The sequence below is a fragment of the Bombyx mori genome, chromosome 2 (assembly GCF_030269925.1).
Source record: "Bombyx mori chromosome 2, ASM3026992v2".
NCBI classification, from domain to species: Eukaryota; Metazoa; Arthropoda; class Insecta; order Lepidoptera; family Bombycidae; genus Bombyx; species Bombyx mori.
The window spans coordinates 6,336,699-6,355,793 of NC_085108.1; the positions used below are offsets into that span (position 1 = coordinate 6,336,699).

Consider the following 19,095-nt stretch of genomic DNA (forward strand, 5'->3'; position numbering starts at 1 on the left):
ATAAATAAAATTAGAGTGTCTGTTTGTAGTATTGAAATAAGTGCTTTTTACTACATGCATATCGACGCTTGAAAGGCAAATGTCACTAAGCGACAATAACTGCTTTGTACATAAAGGATAGGCAATAACCATATTCGATGCGCAAAAACTATATATTTCTAGGTCTATTAAAATCATTTCTATCCTACAGCTACTAGCTACATTCTACTACAGCTAGATTCGTTAAAATAAATTTTTTTTTCAGGTATTTCAACTTTATATTAGTCTACTGTAAAGTTCACGCATTGTCGCTTAGTCACGTTTGCCTTTCAAGCGTCGATATGAATATATATACGGTACATACACCAAAATAGCATTGTTTACAATTTTTGTCTGTCTGTTTGTTCCAGATAATCTCTGGAACGGCTGGACCGATTTTGATGAGATTTTCACTATTAGGTAGCTGATAATATAAGGAGTAACTTAGGCTTTAGGGAGTAGCTTTTTTAGACTAGCTTCGCCCCGCGGCGTCGCAGTTATTGTCGTACCGCGCGCAACATGGCGGGAGTCGCCTATCAATAATAAAATTTAATGTTTCCGAAGCGAAGCGAGGGCGGGTCGCTAGTTATAAATATAATGCTGACTCGATTGAATATTATTTTACTACTATATTTCTATTACTAAATTTATAAATAATTTATGATAAAAAAGAAGTATTTTGATGTGGTCTCACCATTTATCTTTGGATATGTGGTCTTTGTTCGATGGGCGATATAGTTTGTCGATTTCAATAAATAAATAAAACTCCAATAGCCTCGACAAAAAAAAAACTCCAAGACCAAAAAAAAGAATCTGAAAAATTTATTAATTATTTTTTCAGGTTTTTCAATACAGATAAAATGCGGCCCTGAAAAGGGCCTTTGTCAGTAACGAGACAAAAAAAAACAACAGCAATAGATAAATTTATTTATTTAAAAAAAAAAATAGCTTCACCCGCCGAAACCGTACAGCGTTCTCCCTTGCCTCTTCAAAGCGTAGACCACGTCCATGGCTGTTACGGTTTTCCTTTTAGCGTGCTCTGTGTAAGTAACCGCGTCCCGGATAACGTTCTCGAGAAAAACCTTTAGAACGCTGCGTGTTTCCTCGTAAATCAGGCCGGATATACGTTTGACGCCGCCGCGTCGCGCCAATCTTCGAATGGCAGGCTTCGTTATTCCTTGAATATTATCTCTGAGAACTTTCCGGTGCCGTTTCGCGCCTCCCTTCCCCAAGCCTTTCCCGCCTTTACCGCGACCCGTCATTGTTGCGTCAGCTTTCAAACGTCAAACCGTAATGGCGTCAAACTATACACGCCGCCAGAATTTATATTGACTGTTAGTGTTTTCATTTATTTATTATGAAGGTAGATTTTGTTTAGTGACTTGTCGTATTTACGAGTACTAGTGATCCCGCAGTAGTCGAAATTCGACTATAATTAATTGAAATTGTAAGTTTGTACATTATTATGATTGTATTTTATACTTCTATAATCACTAATTTCGCCAAGACTACACTGTAAAAAATATTAACAAAGACAAACAATATTTAATCTATTCTCAATTTGACAACAGACGTCAAGAACAAAAGTTTGACAATAAATAGTATGCATGCGTGTGTGCGTCAAATACATGGTATGTAGTGTGTGTAATGTTTTCTTTATCGATTTAATGTATCTTTTATGCATTATTTTAAAAAAATATTAGCATTGTGCACTTCTTCTCTATATTCTCTATAAGTGTGGAAATTTTCATACTCCTCCGTCCGCGCAATTTTCGTAAAAAGGGATACAAAGTTTTTGCTTCACGTATTAATTTTACGAGTGTTAGCGTTTTTAGAGCTCAGTTTAATTATTGTATGTGAAATAATAGAATAGCTATCTGTTTTTATTTTGCGCTAAAATTGCTTGCCTCCAGAATCTTATAGGAGGATAATTGCGATTTAAATTTTCAATACCGAAAATTCTAATAATGTACAGTACTGACATTGTGTTTTTTTTTCTATATCGTGGAAGGGATATCGTCTCGTTCTTCAATTGTTTTAAATTTTAAATTTCATTTAGTTGTACTAAATGATTCAACGGACTCGCGGTCCCGTCATGGTCCCCGGTTACCATAGGCCATGAGGTCGAAATTTCAATTTTAATGTATATCTGTCTCAATTTATTTATTTATTTATTTAATTAGTCTACTTACAAATTAACAGTATAAACCAAAACATTTGTAAGGTATTAATAATTAGCTTAAGTAATTTCTAACAACAACAATAAATCGCTGCAAACCATCATGGAATATATCCATTTCCGGAGCATAGGCTAGCAAGCCATTGAGTAGCGAGACAGCACGATGCGTCGGGGAGTTAGCGGTGTGCTGCGTCAAGCGCGAATGCAAGTCTGTTTCGCGACAGTAATACATACGGAATAGTTAATTACTGGTGGTAGGACCTCTTGTGAGTCCGCACGGGTACCACCGCCCTGCCTATTTCTGCCGTGAAGCAGTAATGCGTTTCGGCTTGAAGGGCGGGGCAGCCGTTGTAACTATACTGAGACCTTAGAACTAATATCTTAAGGAGGATGGCGCATTTACGTTGTAGATGTCTATGGGCTCCGGTAAACACTTAACATCGGGTGGGCTGTGAGCTCGTCCACCCATATAAGCAATAAAAAAAATCATTATTCAAATATAATACAATCTACTAATAATGATGTATAGTGAGCCCGCACGGGTGGGCATCAATATCCAGTCTATTCTTTCACAAAGCCACCATGCAATGCCTCGTGCTTAAAGGTGCTCATATTAAGGTCTGATGACCACTAAACCAAATAGCGAAATAGTTCGCATACTGGTTTATTCATCAAACACGCAAAACACAAAATAATATTTCAACACCCAACAATAGGATAGGTTTTTTAAGGGATTTTATGACCTGGTAACTAAGTCCTTTACATTATGTCTTATTTCAATTTATATTTTTATTTCTTATGAAAAATGATAATATGGAATGAAATGAAATGAAGATGATTAATTTGAGACATTAACCAACTGGGACGAAATTAAATGAAATGAAATGAGATGAGCTGATAGGGGATGAAATGTAATCTCAGTAAAATGGTGGTCATTTACTGAGACTTTTTCAGTGGACTTTTTGTAGGATCCCGAGAAGTTACGTCCAGCGGCTTTGTTTTATTTTCCCACATTTGTGTTATTTTCACAGATATTAAACAGTTAATAAGTCACCGTTATTACACATTTAAATCTGAACAAACACTAAATAGACAAAATAAAACAAATCACACAACTTCACTTGTCGCGTTACCGCCAAAAAGTCGCCCGACAATACCGTATCGAATACTAAAAATACCCTCAAAATCAATAAATAAACGTTCCAGATCGTGATTGGTGCTAAAAAAAACTCCACGATAATAGCACACGTCGTAAAATGAACACAAGATAAAATTATAAAAAGGTGACATTTTAAAACGTCACGCAAGTGAAAAAAAAAAAAAACAACAACAACAAAATGGCGCCAACGAAAGTACCCAAGAAACCTTTGAAGTCTATGGAGAAGGTCGTGGACAAGCCGATATCGAAAACGAAAAAAATCAAAAAAAAAAAGAACTATCAAAGCTTCTCGATCTATCTTTACAAATTACTGAGGGCCGTCACGCAAGACAACCTGGGCATCTCGAGGAAGTCGATGTTGATCATGAATAACTTCGTTAACGATATGCTGGAGAAGATCGCCGTGGAAGCCGGAAGGCTGGTCGCCCACGGCAAGAAGAATACTCTGGGCAGCAGAGAAATCCAATCTGCCGTCAAGTTACTAGTACCGGGAGAGCTGGCCACACACGCCAACTCCGAGGGCATGAAGGCCATAAGCATGTACCATTTGAGCAAAAAGAAAGACTCCAAAAGCAACGACTCGGAATGATTGATGACAATTAAAATTTATATTTAAAAAAAAAGCAAAGGAAATCAGTTTAATTTTTATTTTTATTAATTGAGATATTTCGGAACATGGTCCTTTTCGGGACCGAAACATTTTCAATAATAAATAAATAATAGTTTAAAAAAGAAACTAAAAAAAAACGCTTTTATAGAAAATCCAACTAAAAAATTGAAAATAAATTTTAATAAATTTGAATTAAAAATTGTGTAAAAAGCGTAGGGTGCTTTTCAGGATATCATCAAAATAACCCTTCTACTCATATATGTTCATAAAATAATTATAACTACTGATGATACCATGCAACCCACGCTTTTTTTTACAATTAAATCATTTCTTATTACACTATTTTTAATTAAAATTAATTAAAATTTATTTTCTATTTTTTAATTTTTTCAATTTCAATGTTTTCAAATTATTTATTTATTTTTGTATTGTCGTCGCCCCTTAATAAGTATGCCAAATTTCGAGTTAATCCGATGTTGTGAAGGGTGTCAAAATCATGTTCAAAGATTCCGCTACATACTAACATACGTCTGAAGCTAATAAGAGCGTATTAAAAAAAAAAACGTCTTAGAATTATGTACAGTATTTTTTATTGATTTACCTACATAAGTATACGTACGTCGAGCTATTTCGCTCTTTTACTTATTTAATGGCAATAGGTACCAGGCAGTGGTGATACTGCTACATGGCAGAAATAATCTAAATTTTAGCACATAATTAATATGGAATTCAATAAATGCGCAACACACTAATATAACTACTACTACAAGGTGTGTGGCGCATTTACGTTGTAAATGTCTATGGGCTCCAGTAACCACTTAACACCAGGTGGGCTGTGAGCTCGTCCACACATCTAAGCAATAAAAAAAAAAAAAAAATCTTCCACCTACCTACTTAGTTTAAAACATTGATAAGTAGATCTACATTTTGCGGGTTATGTTTTTGTAACTACACTAATATTTTTATTGATCATACTTGAATTAGATGCTGTTTCATCTTATCCATGCCCTTGTACTGCATTTTTTTTATTTATTGCTTAGATGGACGAGCTCATGTTCCACTTGGTGTCACGTGGTTATTAAAGCCCATAGACATCTACAACGTAAATGCGCCACCCGCCTTGAGATATAAGTTCTAAGATCTCAGTATAGCTACAACGGCTGTCCCACCCTTCAAACCGAAACGCATTACTGCTTCACGGCAGAGGTAGGTAGATGGTACCTACCCGTGCGGACTCTCAAGACATCCTACCACCAGTAGATGTGAGGTCACTCCAGCAACTCCTCTATTCCCACTCAGACCTATCAGATGTCATCTCCCATTCGTTCTCTTCTCTCCTAGAAGTCAATCAATCAATCGCAGAGTCAATCCAAGCCTTTTTAGAACGCCCTCTCCTGACATTACCCTATACTATCATACCCGGGGTCTATGTTTTCTAATCGTTTATAATTAAACTCGCTGTGTCTTAATATAAGTGGCTACAAATTACCAAAAAAAGGTCAGAGGGGGGCATCACGATGCTCAACAATAAGCGATCCACTGAAGGAGGAGGATGAGGGATGTGTCTTAACAACAAAATGTAGCAAGATTTTAGTTTAAAAATAAAAACAAGATAAAAAAACCTGTGGCACTCGGGGACTGCCGCGTTAAAACTATTTTTTATCAACTTATGCAATTATAATTAGACAATAATAATTTAATATTAAAACAATAATAAAATAAGACAACGCTATATTTACAAACATTAGAAAAGCAAAACATTAACTGTCCCCTTCAAACTCATAAGCTAGACCGCGCGAGAGAGAGATGGGCAGGCTTTTCATGATGCGCATGCAGTGCGACGTCACGCCGCGCGCTTATTCACAAACACTACACAAGCGCAACGTGTGAATGTGTTGAACGCGAGCTACATTGTAGGCGGAGTGGGAGTGTTAGGTTTTAGTTTCGTTACGGTATTTCTTGATTCGGTCGCCGCGCTCAAAGCCCGCGATAAAAGCTATGTGATAGCCTTAAAAAGGGTCTTCAAATTTTAATTCCGAAACCCTTAAGAAGTGATTTCAGAATAAGCACAGCGGCCCAAGCGATGAGGCTGCTGACGCACACACAGCAGCAGATGACGAGGAGAAGCAGTTCGTGGTTTAGATAGTCCAGGAGGCGCATGTTTGCGGCCGGCGCGCGCATGTGGGCGGCGCCCCCGTGCCGCAGCAGGCGCTCCGTCCACCAGGCCACGCGCTGCGCCGGGGACAGCCGGACGTCGCTCACCAGTCCACGGAATCTCAACACGCTACTCCGGTACCTGGAGCATCACATTCACACTCAGACTGTACAGGCTGCTGGTTTAGTATCAGACACATCGGGTCCACTATTTTAGATGTATTTTATTAGAACTAGTGGTCTCGCAGTAGTCGAAATTCGACTATAATTAATTGAAATTATAAGTTTGTACACTATTATGGTTCTATTGTCAAAGGCTAGATATTAATTATACTTCTATAGTCATAGATTGCGCCAATACTACACTTTAGACAAATAATATTAAAGATAAACAATATTAATCTATTCTCAATTTGACCACAGACTGTAATATTAAAGAAAAGAGTATGTATACATATGCGTGTGTGTGTCAAATACATGGTAGTGTGTGTAATATTTTCTTTATTGCTTTAATGATTTTTTTATGGATAATTTATAAAAATATTAGTATTCTGCACTCCTACTCTATATTCTCTATAAGTGTGAGAAATTTCATACTCCTCCGTCCGCGCAATTTTCGTAAAAAGGGGTACAAAGTTTTTGCTTCACGTATTAATAACGTAAATACATATAAATCTCAGCTACAGTTCCTCTCTGTAATTAAAGTTTAGAAACATAAACTTAACAATTCACCAACTTATCATTCTCTATGACTTCCACAATGGCCGCTTTGAACTCCTCAGCAGTAACGGTTTCCGCATCCAGATACACCCCCATGCCGTGGTGAACGTAATTGTCCACGTTCAGCCATTGGTCAGCCAGGAATGGTATCCCGATCAGAGGTTTCCCGCATTCTATAGCCTCTTCTGACGTCTGCAGCCCTCCCTGGGTTATCACCAGCTTCACGTTCGGATGTCCTGGGTAATAAAGGGGCTTTACAAATTACTTTATTGACCAGAGGTGACCAGGTCGAGCGCACTGGAGTAACTACTGTCGCAGTCTTCAGACAAGAAGGCGTGTTTGCGGTAGTACTAGACAAAACTGCTTCAGTAATGTAAATGATCCTTTAGTTAGGCGGAACTAGGCATTAGGTAGAAAATCAGACAAGAAAGTGAATATACAGGTGCCTACAGAGATCGGAAGCCGCTTCTAGAATATAGTAGTCTTCTAGGCCTTAGGATGAAGTTTGAACAAATATCTCAAAGCTGTTGTTGCTTAAATGTGTGGAAGAGCTCATGGCTCACCTGGTATTAAGTGGTTACTGGAGCCCATAGACATCTACAACGTAAATTCCGTCACCCACCTTGAGACATGAGTTGTAAGGTCTCAGTATAGTTACAACGGTTGTCCCGCCCTTCAAACCGAAACGCATTATTACTTCACGGCAGAAATAGGCAGGGTAGTGATACTTACCCGTGCGGACTCACAAGAATTCCTACCACCAGGTAAAAGTATTCGCCCCATTTTTTCATGAATAATCAGAAAGATTTGGAGAGACGCCTGACGCTTTGCTTGAGAGCGGTTAAGTGCTGGATCCCAACAGGCGCTATCGGGGTCTGCACGCGCCGTCTCGTCTCCCACGAGCGATCAGTTCAATACGTGATTCAAACGAAGCACGACCACATATCGTTGTGTACAAATTAACCCCTACCATTTCGTATTTAGAATCATTCGTAACATAAACAGAAGTACAACAAACCAAATCTGGTTTTATTCATATAAGTTAAGTTAAACCTTCACTCGACATTACTCTCAAGCAACTAGACACTCACTGAAGACATCAGCCTGCGGGAACCATCGCCCGGTCCTCACGTTCTCCGGCATCCCCTCCACCACGTCGAGATCCCACTTCCACAGCACCTTGTACGGCAGCTCACGGAACACGCTCGCGAACATCCGCGTCAGCTGACGAGGCAGCTTCGAAGGAGGAACGTTTGTGCCGAAGCTCATGTAGATCACGCCGGTGTCAGATGAATCCAAATACGATTGGAGATCCTGGAGGTAAAGACAGTTTATTAGCTCCGTGGGGGATATTGAAAGGTCCAGCATGCGTAGACTCGACTTTTCGTAGCATTTTGCACCACTATCGTATAATACGAGAGCTTTTATTAATACTATTATGAAGTGTTCGCCTGCGGTTCGCTGCTGAATAACCATTAAGGAACCGCTGAAGAGGACGAGGACTTGAAGAACATCAAATGAGTGATGAGTTCCGTATTCTCGGATTCAGGCTCTGCTTTCCCAGCGTCAAAGCGCCGCCAAAGCTATCTTCCGTCAGGAAGCCTAACCGGTGGGAACGACCATAACATAATTATAGGTCGTATGCTCGTCAGCCTTTACAAATAAAACAAGACCACAAAACTCACCCTTGGCAATTCCTTCGCAGGATTACGATTGATATTCCCGATGTAATGAACGTTCTGCGGCAAAGGACGGTTATTGTCCCACAACGGGTTCAAGTTCAAGAGCATGGCGTCCACGTTCCTCCTTAAACTCCTAAGAGGAGGCGCATCATTGAAAATACCTTTTAAAATCTCATTCTCTTTGGCCTCGTTCGCATCGAAAGCCGTTTGCACGTGCAGATATCTAAGCATTTTGCTAATCCTTTCACGGGTCGTTAGGTCGTAGATCTTCTGATGAACTAACGAAGGGTGATAAGTCCAATGGTTGGGCAGGCCCATGGTTTCAGGGTTACCAGGAGCAGTGCCCATGGAACTGACCAGCAACACGGGAGCTTTGTACAGGTACGACCAGATCAATACCGGTCGGAACCAAGCCTCTAAAATTAGCAGATCGAATTGGGCATTACGTATCAATTTTTCAACAACTGCCGAACGTAGTTGCTCTGCAAATATCTTTGGTGTCGCCTCAAAGATGACCTTTACTTTGTCTTTCCCGTCTTTAGCTATTGAAAGTTCTTGGTTCCACATCGAGTAAGAGATCAGACCCACGTCTATTTCAGTGAGGTTCCGTGGGGTATCTCCCTTTGGATACGCTGGGTTCGTGGTTATAAATGTTACTTGATGGTTCTTAGTTAGCTCTTCGATTATCGGGCGGAAGATCAGTTGATGGCTGTATGACGGCGTGGGCACGACAATAAGAACCCTTGCCGTGCGCATGTGCGGCGCACAGAAGGCTAACGCTATGACCACCCTCAGGATCATGGTGTACGTTTCGCGCTGTGGCTTCACCAGCCTTTGTTATCTACTAGACTGTTTTTGTTTATGTACCCACTACTATGTTAAATTCGAAATATATATTTGGATTACGCAATATCATGCGATGTGTATTTCCTTATTTTTTGCGAGTATTAAACATGACCCGAAAACCTGTATCCGAATCTTCGGAAACAATATAATGGCGATAAGATGACTGGTGGTAGGACTTCTTGTGAGGCCGCGCGGGTGGGTACCACCACCCTGCCTATTTCTGCCGTGAAGCAGTAATGCGTTTCGGTCTGAAGGGTGGGGCAGCCGTTGTAACTATACTTGAGACCTTAGAACTTATATCTCAAGGTGGGTGGCGCATTTACGTTGTATGTTGTCTATGGACTCCAGTAACCAATTAACACCAGGTGAGCGGTGTGCTCGTCCACCCATCTAAGAAATAAAAAAATAAAAGAAACACGAGATTAACTCGTAACAGTATTTTTGTTTTGTTTCACCACAATCGACGGGTATCACGATGAAGCATCCACCATCCACCAAGGGACATGCGGGACAAGTCTTTATTTTCTATACAGTAATGGTTGTGTCTTCAAACCGGAGGGCCGTGACTGCTTCGCGACAGAATAGACTGGATGGTGGTACCTACCCGGGCGGACACGACTTACCTACCAGATGTTACGCAAATTAGAATTATTGCTGGTCTCGTATTTATGACATGATGTTGTTCGTTCATAGTTTAAGGCCCTTCGCATATATATATTGATGCGCCGGTAAGAGTGACGCCATCTATCGCCGAATAGTCGAACGAATATCGAAGGATCTAGTAGCGCCTAGAACGCTCGAGAAGTACAACGCCATCTATTGACAGATAGCGGAAATTACTACTAGAGACGTGTGGAATATTCTCGATAATTCAAGGGATGAGTTATCGGCTATAAAAGCGTTGCAGAGATGGCACGCGGTCAATGAGTAATCGGAACTACTCGAAGCGAAACAGCAAACGGATCACCTGAAGCGAAGCGAAATAAGCGAATTGAGAATTTTAAAGTGTAGTGAAGTGTTCTAAGTGTTGAATACAGTGTTAACTTGTAATTCGGTAGAATTTTATTTATCCCGAACCCCAGCGCGTAACAATATGCATGAAATTGGGGCCATGCCGCAGGCCGTGAAAGTTTATGAGTGCTTATGAAACCGAAACAGGCCTACCCTCGAGCACAAAATACCAAAAACGGTATTGCTAATAAGTGGTTTATTTGTACATTTGTATTACTCGGTTATTTGCCACGAGAGCTTTGATCGAAGCCTGGAATTTTAAATCTGGTAATCGTGTATCGATACTACACTTTAGGCGACACTTTAGGCACATTAGGCGATTTACGTTATAAACTAGTGCTGCTCGACATAGCGTAACCTAAATTGGATTGTGTTTGAACATTCCCTGACGAATAATTGTGTTTCAAAAATAATTTATATTCTAATATTAGCTGAGTCCCGCGATGTTACTCGCGGTTATTGTCGTACCGGGGGTAACGCCGCGGGGCGAAGCTATTCTAAAAAAAATGTGTGCGTGTACTAGTGTACACACGTAAGAAGTGAAACTTGTTTATGGCCTTATTTTTCGAAAAATGATCTACATGCAACTTTCTAGAAATTGGTTAAATAAAGTTAAATTAGATAAAGTTTAAACAAAAGGATTTTATTATCATAGACATGAATACAAATAATACAATTATTTCACTTTACCTTTTTGCTACTAAGATTATTACAGCATTTTAATAATACATCTCTTTGATATCATAATACCCTGGTACTTTTCTTCCTATAAATTAATAATAATAGCACGGTCCACGTGGTGTTAAATGGGGTTCCTGAGGTTCGTGAAGTTTGACCCACCTTGAGACATGAGGTCGATTTCTCAAATCCGAAACCATGCTTCAGAACATACCGCCGTTAATTATTAATAAATCTCTTTGCTATCATAATACCCTGGTACTTTTCTTCCTATTATTTTACGTAATAACAGTAATAAATAGCACGGTCCACGTGATATTATTAAGTGGGCTCCCTGAGATTATTGGAATTACAAAATGATTTCCGTAATCCACCTGGAGACATGAGGTCAATTTCTCAAATCGGAATCCATACTTCAGAACATACAGCCGTTAATTAATAAAGAAGGCTGTACGTCAGAGTAAAGTTATAATAATACATCTCTTTGATATCATAATACCCTGGTACTTTTCTTCCTATTATTTTACGTAATAACAATAATAGCACGGTCCACGTGATATTAAGTGGGTTACCTGGGATTATTGCAATTACAAAATGTATTCCGTGACCCACCTTGAGACATGAGGTCGGTTTCTCAAATGCGCATCCATACTTCAGAACATACAGCCGTTAATTAAAAGATGGCGCGTAACGGAAAAAAGTGACGCGTAACCGAAAAATGTGACGGTAAATTTTTTTCCAACGCCGATAAGGAAGTTTCACTTCAAAAAAGTAGCCTTAGTTGCTCCTTAAATCATCAGCTACCTATCAGTGAAAGTCTCGTCAAAATCAGTCCAGCCTAGAGATTCCCCGGAACAAACAGACAGACAAAATTAAAAAAAAAATGTTATATTATGTACTGTGTATAAATCCCTGTAGGTGGCGGCTTCCCCCCGGTGAAGGTCAAGGGGCGACCTGAAGGGGTAGAGGCCGCGCGGCGCGCTACCAGCACTCTAGCGCGCTGCCAAGGAGTATCTATAATAGAGCAACCGGTTGGCGGTGTATCACGTCCCGACCCGGCAGGCTGGTACTGATCCAGCGGGGTATTCCGGGACACCAGCGGCACCGTCTGCCGTAGCGAGACGGAGCCTTCGAGGCGAATCGAAGGCTCTGAAACGTCGACTGGGCGTCCTTGAGGTGAGCTGCGCTATCTGGTTGCAGTGGTGACCGCGGTAACCCCCCTACCTCCTCCGAGTTCTGAACTCGGAGGGGATCGGACGCTTGGGCGAAGAGTGCAGGGGAGTCATTTAGTGGGTAGGGCCCTAAAGTTCTTTGGGTCCGCGGTCTGCTCCCAACACCTTGCAGATCGTCAATTCCCATACACCCCGTGCGCCCTCTAGGCGCGGGGACCTCGTAGGAGGTTCGGACCTAGTCCCGAAAAAAAAAGTACTTAATAATAATAATAATTCGTTATTTTATTAGTACAAACAGACACTCCAATTATATTTATTTGTATAAATATGGACGCATTGTGTACACAGATGAGTATGTTAATAATGCATATATATGCTTCGACTTTGTTTTTGTTTTGAACGAAACATTAGTTCGTTCACATTTTGCGGGCTTCTTTGCCAGAAACAGACCATGCATGGTGACCTTGTCAACAAAAAGGGTGAAATATAGACAATAAGCAATCGTCCTGATGAGACTATCGATCTCTCCTGATCGAAATCTCCTGAGGAGACTATCGCCATATATTCTCCTCAGGCCCAAGCAATTCGGCTGTAGAAGCGGCCGGTCAACGACTCTGCAATTGACCCATGTTCTGTCAATACACGGTAGCGGTCCTTCCCGATATCGACAGTGTGTGGCACGAGGGGCTGAACCGAAAACTGCGAGACGCAGGCCTACCGGACGCTCACGTGTGACTGCTTGGGTAGTACCTGGAGGGTAGAACCTTCGTTGTCGGGGTTCCGCAGGGAAGTGTCCTGTCCCCCTATACGCCCTCTACACAAACGACATCCCCACTCTGAAGGGTCACCTTGGGGGTAGACGGATAATGTGGGGTTGGCCTTGTTCGCGGATGACTCGGTCTACTGACTAAACTTAAAATACTAAAATAAAGTCAACATTTAGTATTCGACCGGTCGGGAAACAGTTGGAACAATTCACCAGCCTATCATTTTCTATGACTTCCAGAATGGCTTTTTTATTTTTTATTTTTTTATTGCTTAGATGTGTGGACGAACTCACAGCCCACCTGGTGTTAAGTGGTTACTGGAGCCCATAGACATCTACAACGTAAATGCGCCACCCACCTTGAGATATAAGTTCTAAGGTCTCATGTTTTAGTTACAACGGCTACCCCACCCTTCAAACCGAAACGCATTACTGCTTCACGGCAGAAATAGGCAGAGCGGTGGTACCCACCCGCGCGGACTCACCAGAGGTCCTACCACCAGTAATTACGCAAATTATAATTTTGCGGGTTTGATTTTTATTACACGATGTTATTTCTTCACCGTGGAAGTCAATCGAGAAAATTTGTTGAGTACGTATTTCATTAGAAAAATTGGTACCCGCCTGAGATTCGAACACCGGTGCATCGCTCAGCACGAATGCATCGGAGGTCTTATCCTTCTCTTAACTGCCCAGCAGTAACTGTTTCCGCGTTCAGATATAGCCCCGTGCCGTGGTGAACGTAATTGTCCACATTCAGCCTAGAAGACTATAATTTGAAGGCTTATTACCGATAATCCCCAAGTCACGACCTAACGATTAAATCGGGTGATACATACAGGCTTGGTTGGATGTTAACCAGCGGCCCAAATGGAATTTCCCGGCTTTTGTCCTAATTTTAACATGTTGTAAGATAGACACACTGATTCTTTTAAATAATATTGAATAATCGTAAATATTTTGATATGCTCGAAGCGAATTTTTCATTGAAAATTACTGTTAGGGTTACTTTTCGGAGCGATTTGTTACTATTTAAACAATTGAGAAAGTACCAGATAAGTGACTCTCGCGAGACTGCTCGGCAGACGGAATCGTCGTGGCGATGGTCGACGACTCGGTTCCGGCGGATACCTGGTTTACTGGTGGTAGGACCTCTTGTGAGTCCGCACGGGTAGGTACCACCACCCCGCCTATTTCTGCCGTGAAGCTGTAATGCGTTTCGGTTTGAAGGCTGGAGCAGCCGTGGTAACTATACTGCGACCTTAGAACTTATATCTTAAGGTGGGTGGCGCATTTACGTTGTAGATGGGCTGCAGTAACCACTTAACACCAGGTGGGCTGTGAGCTCGTCCACCCATCTAAGCAATAAAAAACTCAAAGGCAACTGCTTCGCGAGTGGATCGTGAATAAATTTCAATTGTGTGCCATCTATATTTGGCTCTTTTGGTTGACAAGTCGCGGACCCATAGATCAGCGGCATACACGCAGCGATACGCTCGACCGGGTTCTGGTAAAGAAACCCGCAAAATAAAACCGAACGGATCCTTCTTTCAAAACAAAAACAAAATTGAAATGTGTATTAGATTACTAATATTCTCAGCTGTGTACACAGAGCGTACATACGTTTGAATATAAATTAATTTTATAATACGCTCGTACGTCAGCGAATGTCTAAGCACAATTCAATTTAGGTTACATTATGTCAAGCAGCACTAGTATAATAACATGAGATGTATAATTATGATTTTTTTTCGGGCATAAGGCCGATCCTATCCGATTGTAACTATACTGAGATCTTAGAACTTATATCTCAAGGTGGGTGGCGCATTTACGTTGTAGACGTCCATGGGCTCCAGTAACCACTTAACACCAGGTGGGCTATGAGCTCGTCCACCAATATAGGAAAGAAAAAAAAAACCTCATATGTTCCGTGCTTAGAGACCGCGCGGGCTGTATGAGTCTTTAAGGTCCCCGGATGTTGGGAGCGGATCGTGGGCTCTAAGATGGTTAAGGGTCTTACCTACCAAACGACTCCCTTTGCACTCTCACATTCAACGTCCGATCTCCGCCCGAGGTCCGAAACCGGGCACAGTAAGGTGTTCCCACGGTCAACACTACAACCAGACTCGCGGCGCCACATCCGACCAAACGTCAGTGGCCTAACGGATAAGACGTAATGTGTGCTCGTATCGAGACATGGTTCCCAGAATTAAAAATAACCAAATGGACCAAAATTCTCACGCCAAATAACGTATCTAATAAAACCAAGTGAAGTAACCATATGAAGTGAACCATAATATGAAGTAGTAGCAATATTGTTTGTATCGTTACTCGTATAGTGAGCTCGAGGGTAGGCACAACCATCCCGCTTGTACTGGTGGTAGAACCTCTTGTGAGTCCGCACGGGTAGGTACCACCACCCTGCCTATTTCTGCCGTGAAGCAGTAATGCGTTTCGGTTTGAAGGGTGGGGCAGCCGTTGTAACTATACGCAGACCTTAGAACTTATATATCAAGGTGAGTGGTGTATTTACGCTATAGATGTCTATGGGCTTCAGTAGCCACTTAACACCAGGTGGGCTGTGAGCTCGTCCACCCATCTAAGCAATAAAAAATGAATAAATAAAAAGCTTGCGTAAACTTTCATGGCTTGTATGGTGGGATATTAATAGGTTGGCAGGTACCTTAACTACGGTTTCAAAGATACCAAAGGATCTTAACAAATGCTCACGAATGGCTTTAACGGTGAAGGAATAAGATCGTGTCATAAATACCAAATTCGTTGTAGCTTTAATTTCCCGTAATAACTGGTGAGTTAGTCTTGTAAGCCCGGTTAAGTATAACTATAGCCTATTTATGCCGCTAAACCGCCATGCCTTCCGATTTGAAGAAACAATCATTAGGTATAGTATAGAATTGCGACTCGACGGTGGATGCTCCATTAGATCCTTTGGTCCTATAGATTCCGGTGACAATAAACAACACCACATACTTTTACTGTTTAATCTTGCATTTCTTATTGTCATTATATCGCTTTCGACGATTTGGGTACTTTTACACTTCTTGAATGTGGTAAAAGCGGATATGGAGGAGAATGACCCCACCCAGAAGGATGTCGAAGACCGGGCGTTAGTGAAAGAGCTTAATTAGAAAAGCCGACCCTGGCACCAAACCGGGAAAACGCTCGGAAGAAAAAAAAGCCACTTCTCGAGTCATTTGAATGCAACAACTTTAAAGTAGTATTAAAAACGAAGAACACAATCGCATGATATTGTGTAATCCAAATATATATTTCGAATTCAACATAGTAGTGGGTACATAAACAAAAACAGTCTAGTAGATAACAAAGGCTGGTGAAGCCACAGCGCGAAACGTACACCATGATCCTGAGGGTGGTCATAGCGTTAGCCTTTTGTGCGCCGCACACGCACACGGCAAGGATTCTTATTGTCGTGCCCACACCGTCATACTGCCATCAGCTGATCTTCCGCCCAATAATCGAAGAGCTAATCAAGAACCATCAAGTAACATTTATAACCACGAACCCAGCGTATCCGAAGGGAGATACCCCACGGAACCTCACGGAAATCGACACGGGTCCGATCTCTTACTCGATGTGGAGCCCGGAATTTTCAATAGCTAAATTCGGGAAAGACAAATTTATTTACGACGGCGTAAATGTTACTTTTGAGGTTATGCCGAAGATATTTGCAGAGCAACTTCGTTTGGCGGATGTTGAGAAATTGATCCGTAATACCCAATTCGATCTGCTAATTTTAGAAGCTTGGTTCCGACCGATATTGATCTGGTCGTACCTGTACAAAGTTCCAGTGCTGCTGGTCAGTTCCATGGGCACTGCTCCTGGTAACCCTGAAACCATGGGCCTGCCCAACCATTGGACTTATCACCCTTCGTTATTTCATCAGAAGATCTACGACCTAACGACCTCGGAAAGGATTAGCGAAATACTTAGATATCTACACGTGCAATCGGTTTTTGATGCGAACGAGGCCAGAGAGGATGAGATTTTAAAAGGTATTTTCAATGATGCACCTCCTCTCAGGAGTTTAAGGAGGAACGTGGACGCCATGCTCTTGAATTTGAACCCGTTGTGGGACAATAACCGTCCTTTGCCGCAGAACGTTCATTACATCGGGAATATCAATCGTAATCCTGCGAAGGAATTGCCAAGGGTGAGTTTTGTGATTTCACGTAAGGTTTTGTGTTATTCGTAAAGACTGACAGGCATACGACCCGGATGGAAGTCAGTGAAGATCGTGCCCATCGCTGAGGGATCTCTCACAGGCGGTATTTCAGCGGCGCAGTTATGCTGGGAAAGTACAGCTTGAATTACAGAATACTAAACTCTTCACTCACCTGCTGTTCTTTTAGTCCTCGTCAGCGGTAGGGTTCCTCAATGGTTATTTCAGCGGCGAAAGGGAGGCGAGTACTTTTAATAATAATAAAAACTGTCGTATTATGCGATAGGGGTGCAAAAAGCGGGCTTAATTTACTTAATAATGCTCGCATATTGCGTGATGCTCGTAGAGCAGCAGGAATGCGAATGTGTCGTGGGTGAGTTCAAAATTCAAAATTACATTCTTTGGCGATCGATTTATGAAAATCTACATATTAATACGTGAAGGAAAAACTTTGTATCCCTTTTTACGAAAATTGCGCGGACGGAGGAGTATGAAATTTCCCACACTTATAGAGAATATAGAGAAGTAGTGCAGAATGTTAATATTTTTTTAAATTATGCCTAAAAAATACATTAAATCAATAAAAAAAACATTACACACACTACCATGTATTTGACGAACACACGCATGCATACTATTTATTATAAAACTTTTGATCTTGACGTCTGTGGTCAAATTGAGAATAGATTAAATTTGTCTTTACTAATATTTTTCTATAGTGTATGTAGTCTTGGCGAAAGGAGACGGAAAATCGTGGGCCAAAAATGTAATAACTTGGAATGTAGTCTAAAAAATTTGCCATATTTTTTTATATAAGAATATAAAAAATCACCTCAATCCTCTTTCTGGGACCGGAGAAAAATGAGAATGTTAGTTTTTGTCGGTATAACGGTGTGATCGATTTAATTAATCGATTACAGGATTATAAAAAGAAAAACATTGCACTAGGTAATTAAAGCAAAGTAATCAAATGAGCAATTTATACTTGTTGTATACAAGTGCGGTATACGCCGGATTTAATTGCGATTATATACAAAAATGAAGAAAAAGTCTATTATTACTTAACAAAATAATATGATTATCGATTTCAAATCGATTAAAATCGATTGTATTTTTGATGACAGCTTTGACAGTAAGCTGACATGACGTTTGTTCATAGATTATACAATTATTTTTTGGCGTTTGTTGGTTTTCTCTGCTCTACTCGCTTTGTATCTTCGACGCATTTTGAGTGTGTATCTATCGGACTGTTTTTATATTTTCAACGATCACTGCTTTATTATTACGGATTCCAACTCTGCCAGCCTTGTACGACAATTGCTTCTACACTGGACACCGAAGATCGCTCACACGTTTGACTTGAAATTGTTGCATTGGATACTGTTGAAATTATGGATCGCTGTGTGAATTGTGGGATAGCAATTCCATATTCCATACCTGATATATATCATTGATATTCATTCATAATATGACATTTAAAAGATAATCCAATGGATATAATAAACATTTACTTATGCTTAAATAAGTTATTATTCAGCTCTTTTAAAGAGATTGTAACATAACCTAACTTTTACTAAATCTTTATTAACTCGGCTCTCAGATTGAGAAATTTTTTATAATTTTCAGCAAGGTACTGATAAATCTGAATCTATTAATTCATATTAGTTTCATCACGTTACATTCGGGCCCAAAAATGTATGTAATCGTTTCAGTCTCCTTTCATGTCCACCCTATCCCCAAAAAGGGTGACCGGTCGGACCCCTCGAATTACAGACCTATCGCGATAGCTTTCTTGCTTTCCAAGGTGATGGAACGAATCATAAACATCCAACTTCTTAAGTATCTTGAGGATCGCCAGCTGATCAGTGACCGGCAGTACGGTTTCCGTCATGGTCGCTC

The 19,095-nt window shown here is 40.8% G+C and overlaps 4 protein-coding genes across 4 annotated transcripts; 2 read left to right on the top strand and 2 right to left on the bottom strand.

Annotated features, from left to right (window-relative positions):
• Positions 1 to 879: 879 nt before the first annotated feature.
• On the bottom strand, positions 880 to 1,434 carry LOC105841242 (histone H4). Its single transcript, XM_012696429.3, has one exon. It carries the CDS (start codon positions 1,278 to 1,280, stop codon positions 969 to 971), a length of 312 nt encoding a protein of 103 aa, XP_012551883.1. The 5' UTR covers positions 1,281 to 1,434; the 3' UTR covers positions 880 to 968.
• Positions 1,328 to 4,103, top strand: LOC101735384 (late histone H2B.L4). The gene is made up of 2 exons (XM_021348838.3): positions 1,328 to 1,465; positions 3,404 to 4,103. The coding sequence occupies exon 2, from the start codon at positions 3,535 to 3,537 to the stop codon at positions 3,943 to 3,945; it is 411 nt and encodes a 136-aa protein (XP_021204513.1). The 5' UTR covers positions 1,328 to 1,465; positions 3,404 to 3,534; the 3' UTR covers positions 3,946 to 4,103.
• A 1,885-nt stretch (positions 4,104 to 5,988) lies between these two features.
• Positions 5,989 to 9,323, bottom strand: UGT33R1 (UDP-glycosyltransferase UGT33R1). The gene is given in 4 exon segments (NM_001257032.1): positions 5,989 to 6,262; positions 6,857 to 7,076; positions 7,932 to 8,154; positions 8,526 to 9,323. Coding segments are annotated over 4 exon segments (1,515 nt in total).
• A 7,027-nt stretch (positions 9,324 to 16,350) lies between these two features.
• On the top strand, positions 16,351 to 17,815 carry LOC119629945 (UDP-glucuronosyltransferase 2B7). Its single transcript, XM_038017458.2, has one exon. The coding sequence runs from the start codon at positions 16,375 to 16,377 to the stop codon at positions 17,227 to 17,229; it is 855 nt and encodes a 284-aa protein (XP_037873386.1). The 5' UTR covers positions 16,351 to 16,374; the 3' UTR covers positions 17,230 to 17,815.
• The last annotated feature ends 1,280 nt before the right edge of the window (positions 17,816 to 19,095 follow it).

Bases quoted from the DNA above. Each gene is read 5' to 3' on its own strand.
- LOC105841242 (XM_012696429.3), bottom strand. From the start codon at position 1,280: ATGACGGGTCGCGGTAAAGGCGGGAAAGGCTTGGGGAAGGGAGGCGCG.
- LOC101735384 (XM_021348838.3), top strand. From the start codon at position 3,535: ATGGCGCCAACGAAAGTACCCAAGAAACCTTTGAAGTCTATGGAGAAG.
- LOC119629945 (XM_038017458.2), top strand. From the start codon at position 16,375: ATGATCCTGAGGGTGGTCATAGCGTTAGCCTTTTGTGCGCCGCACACG.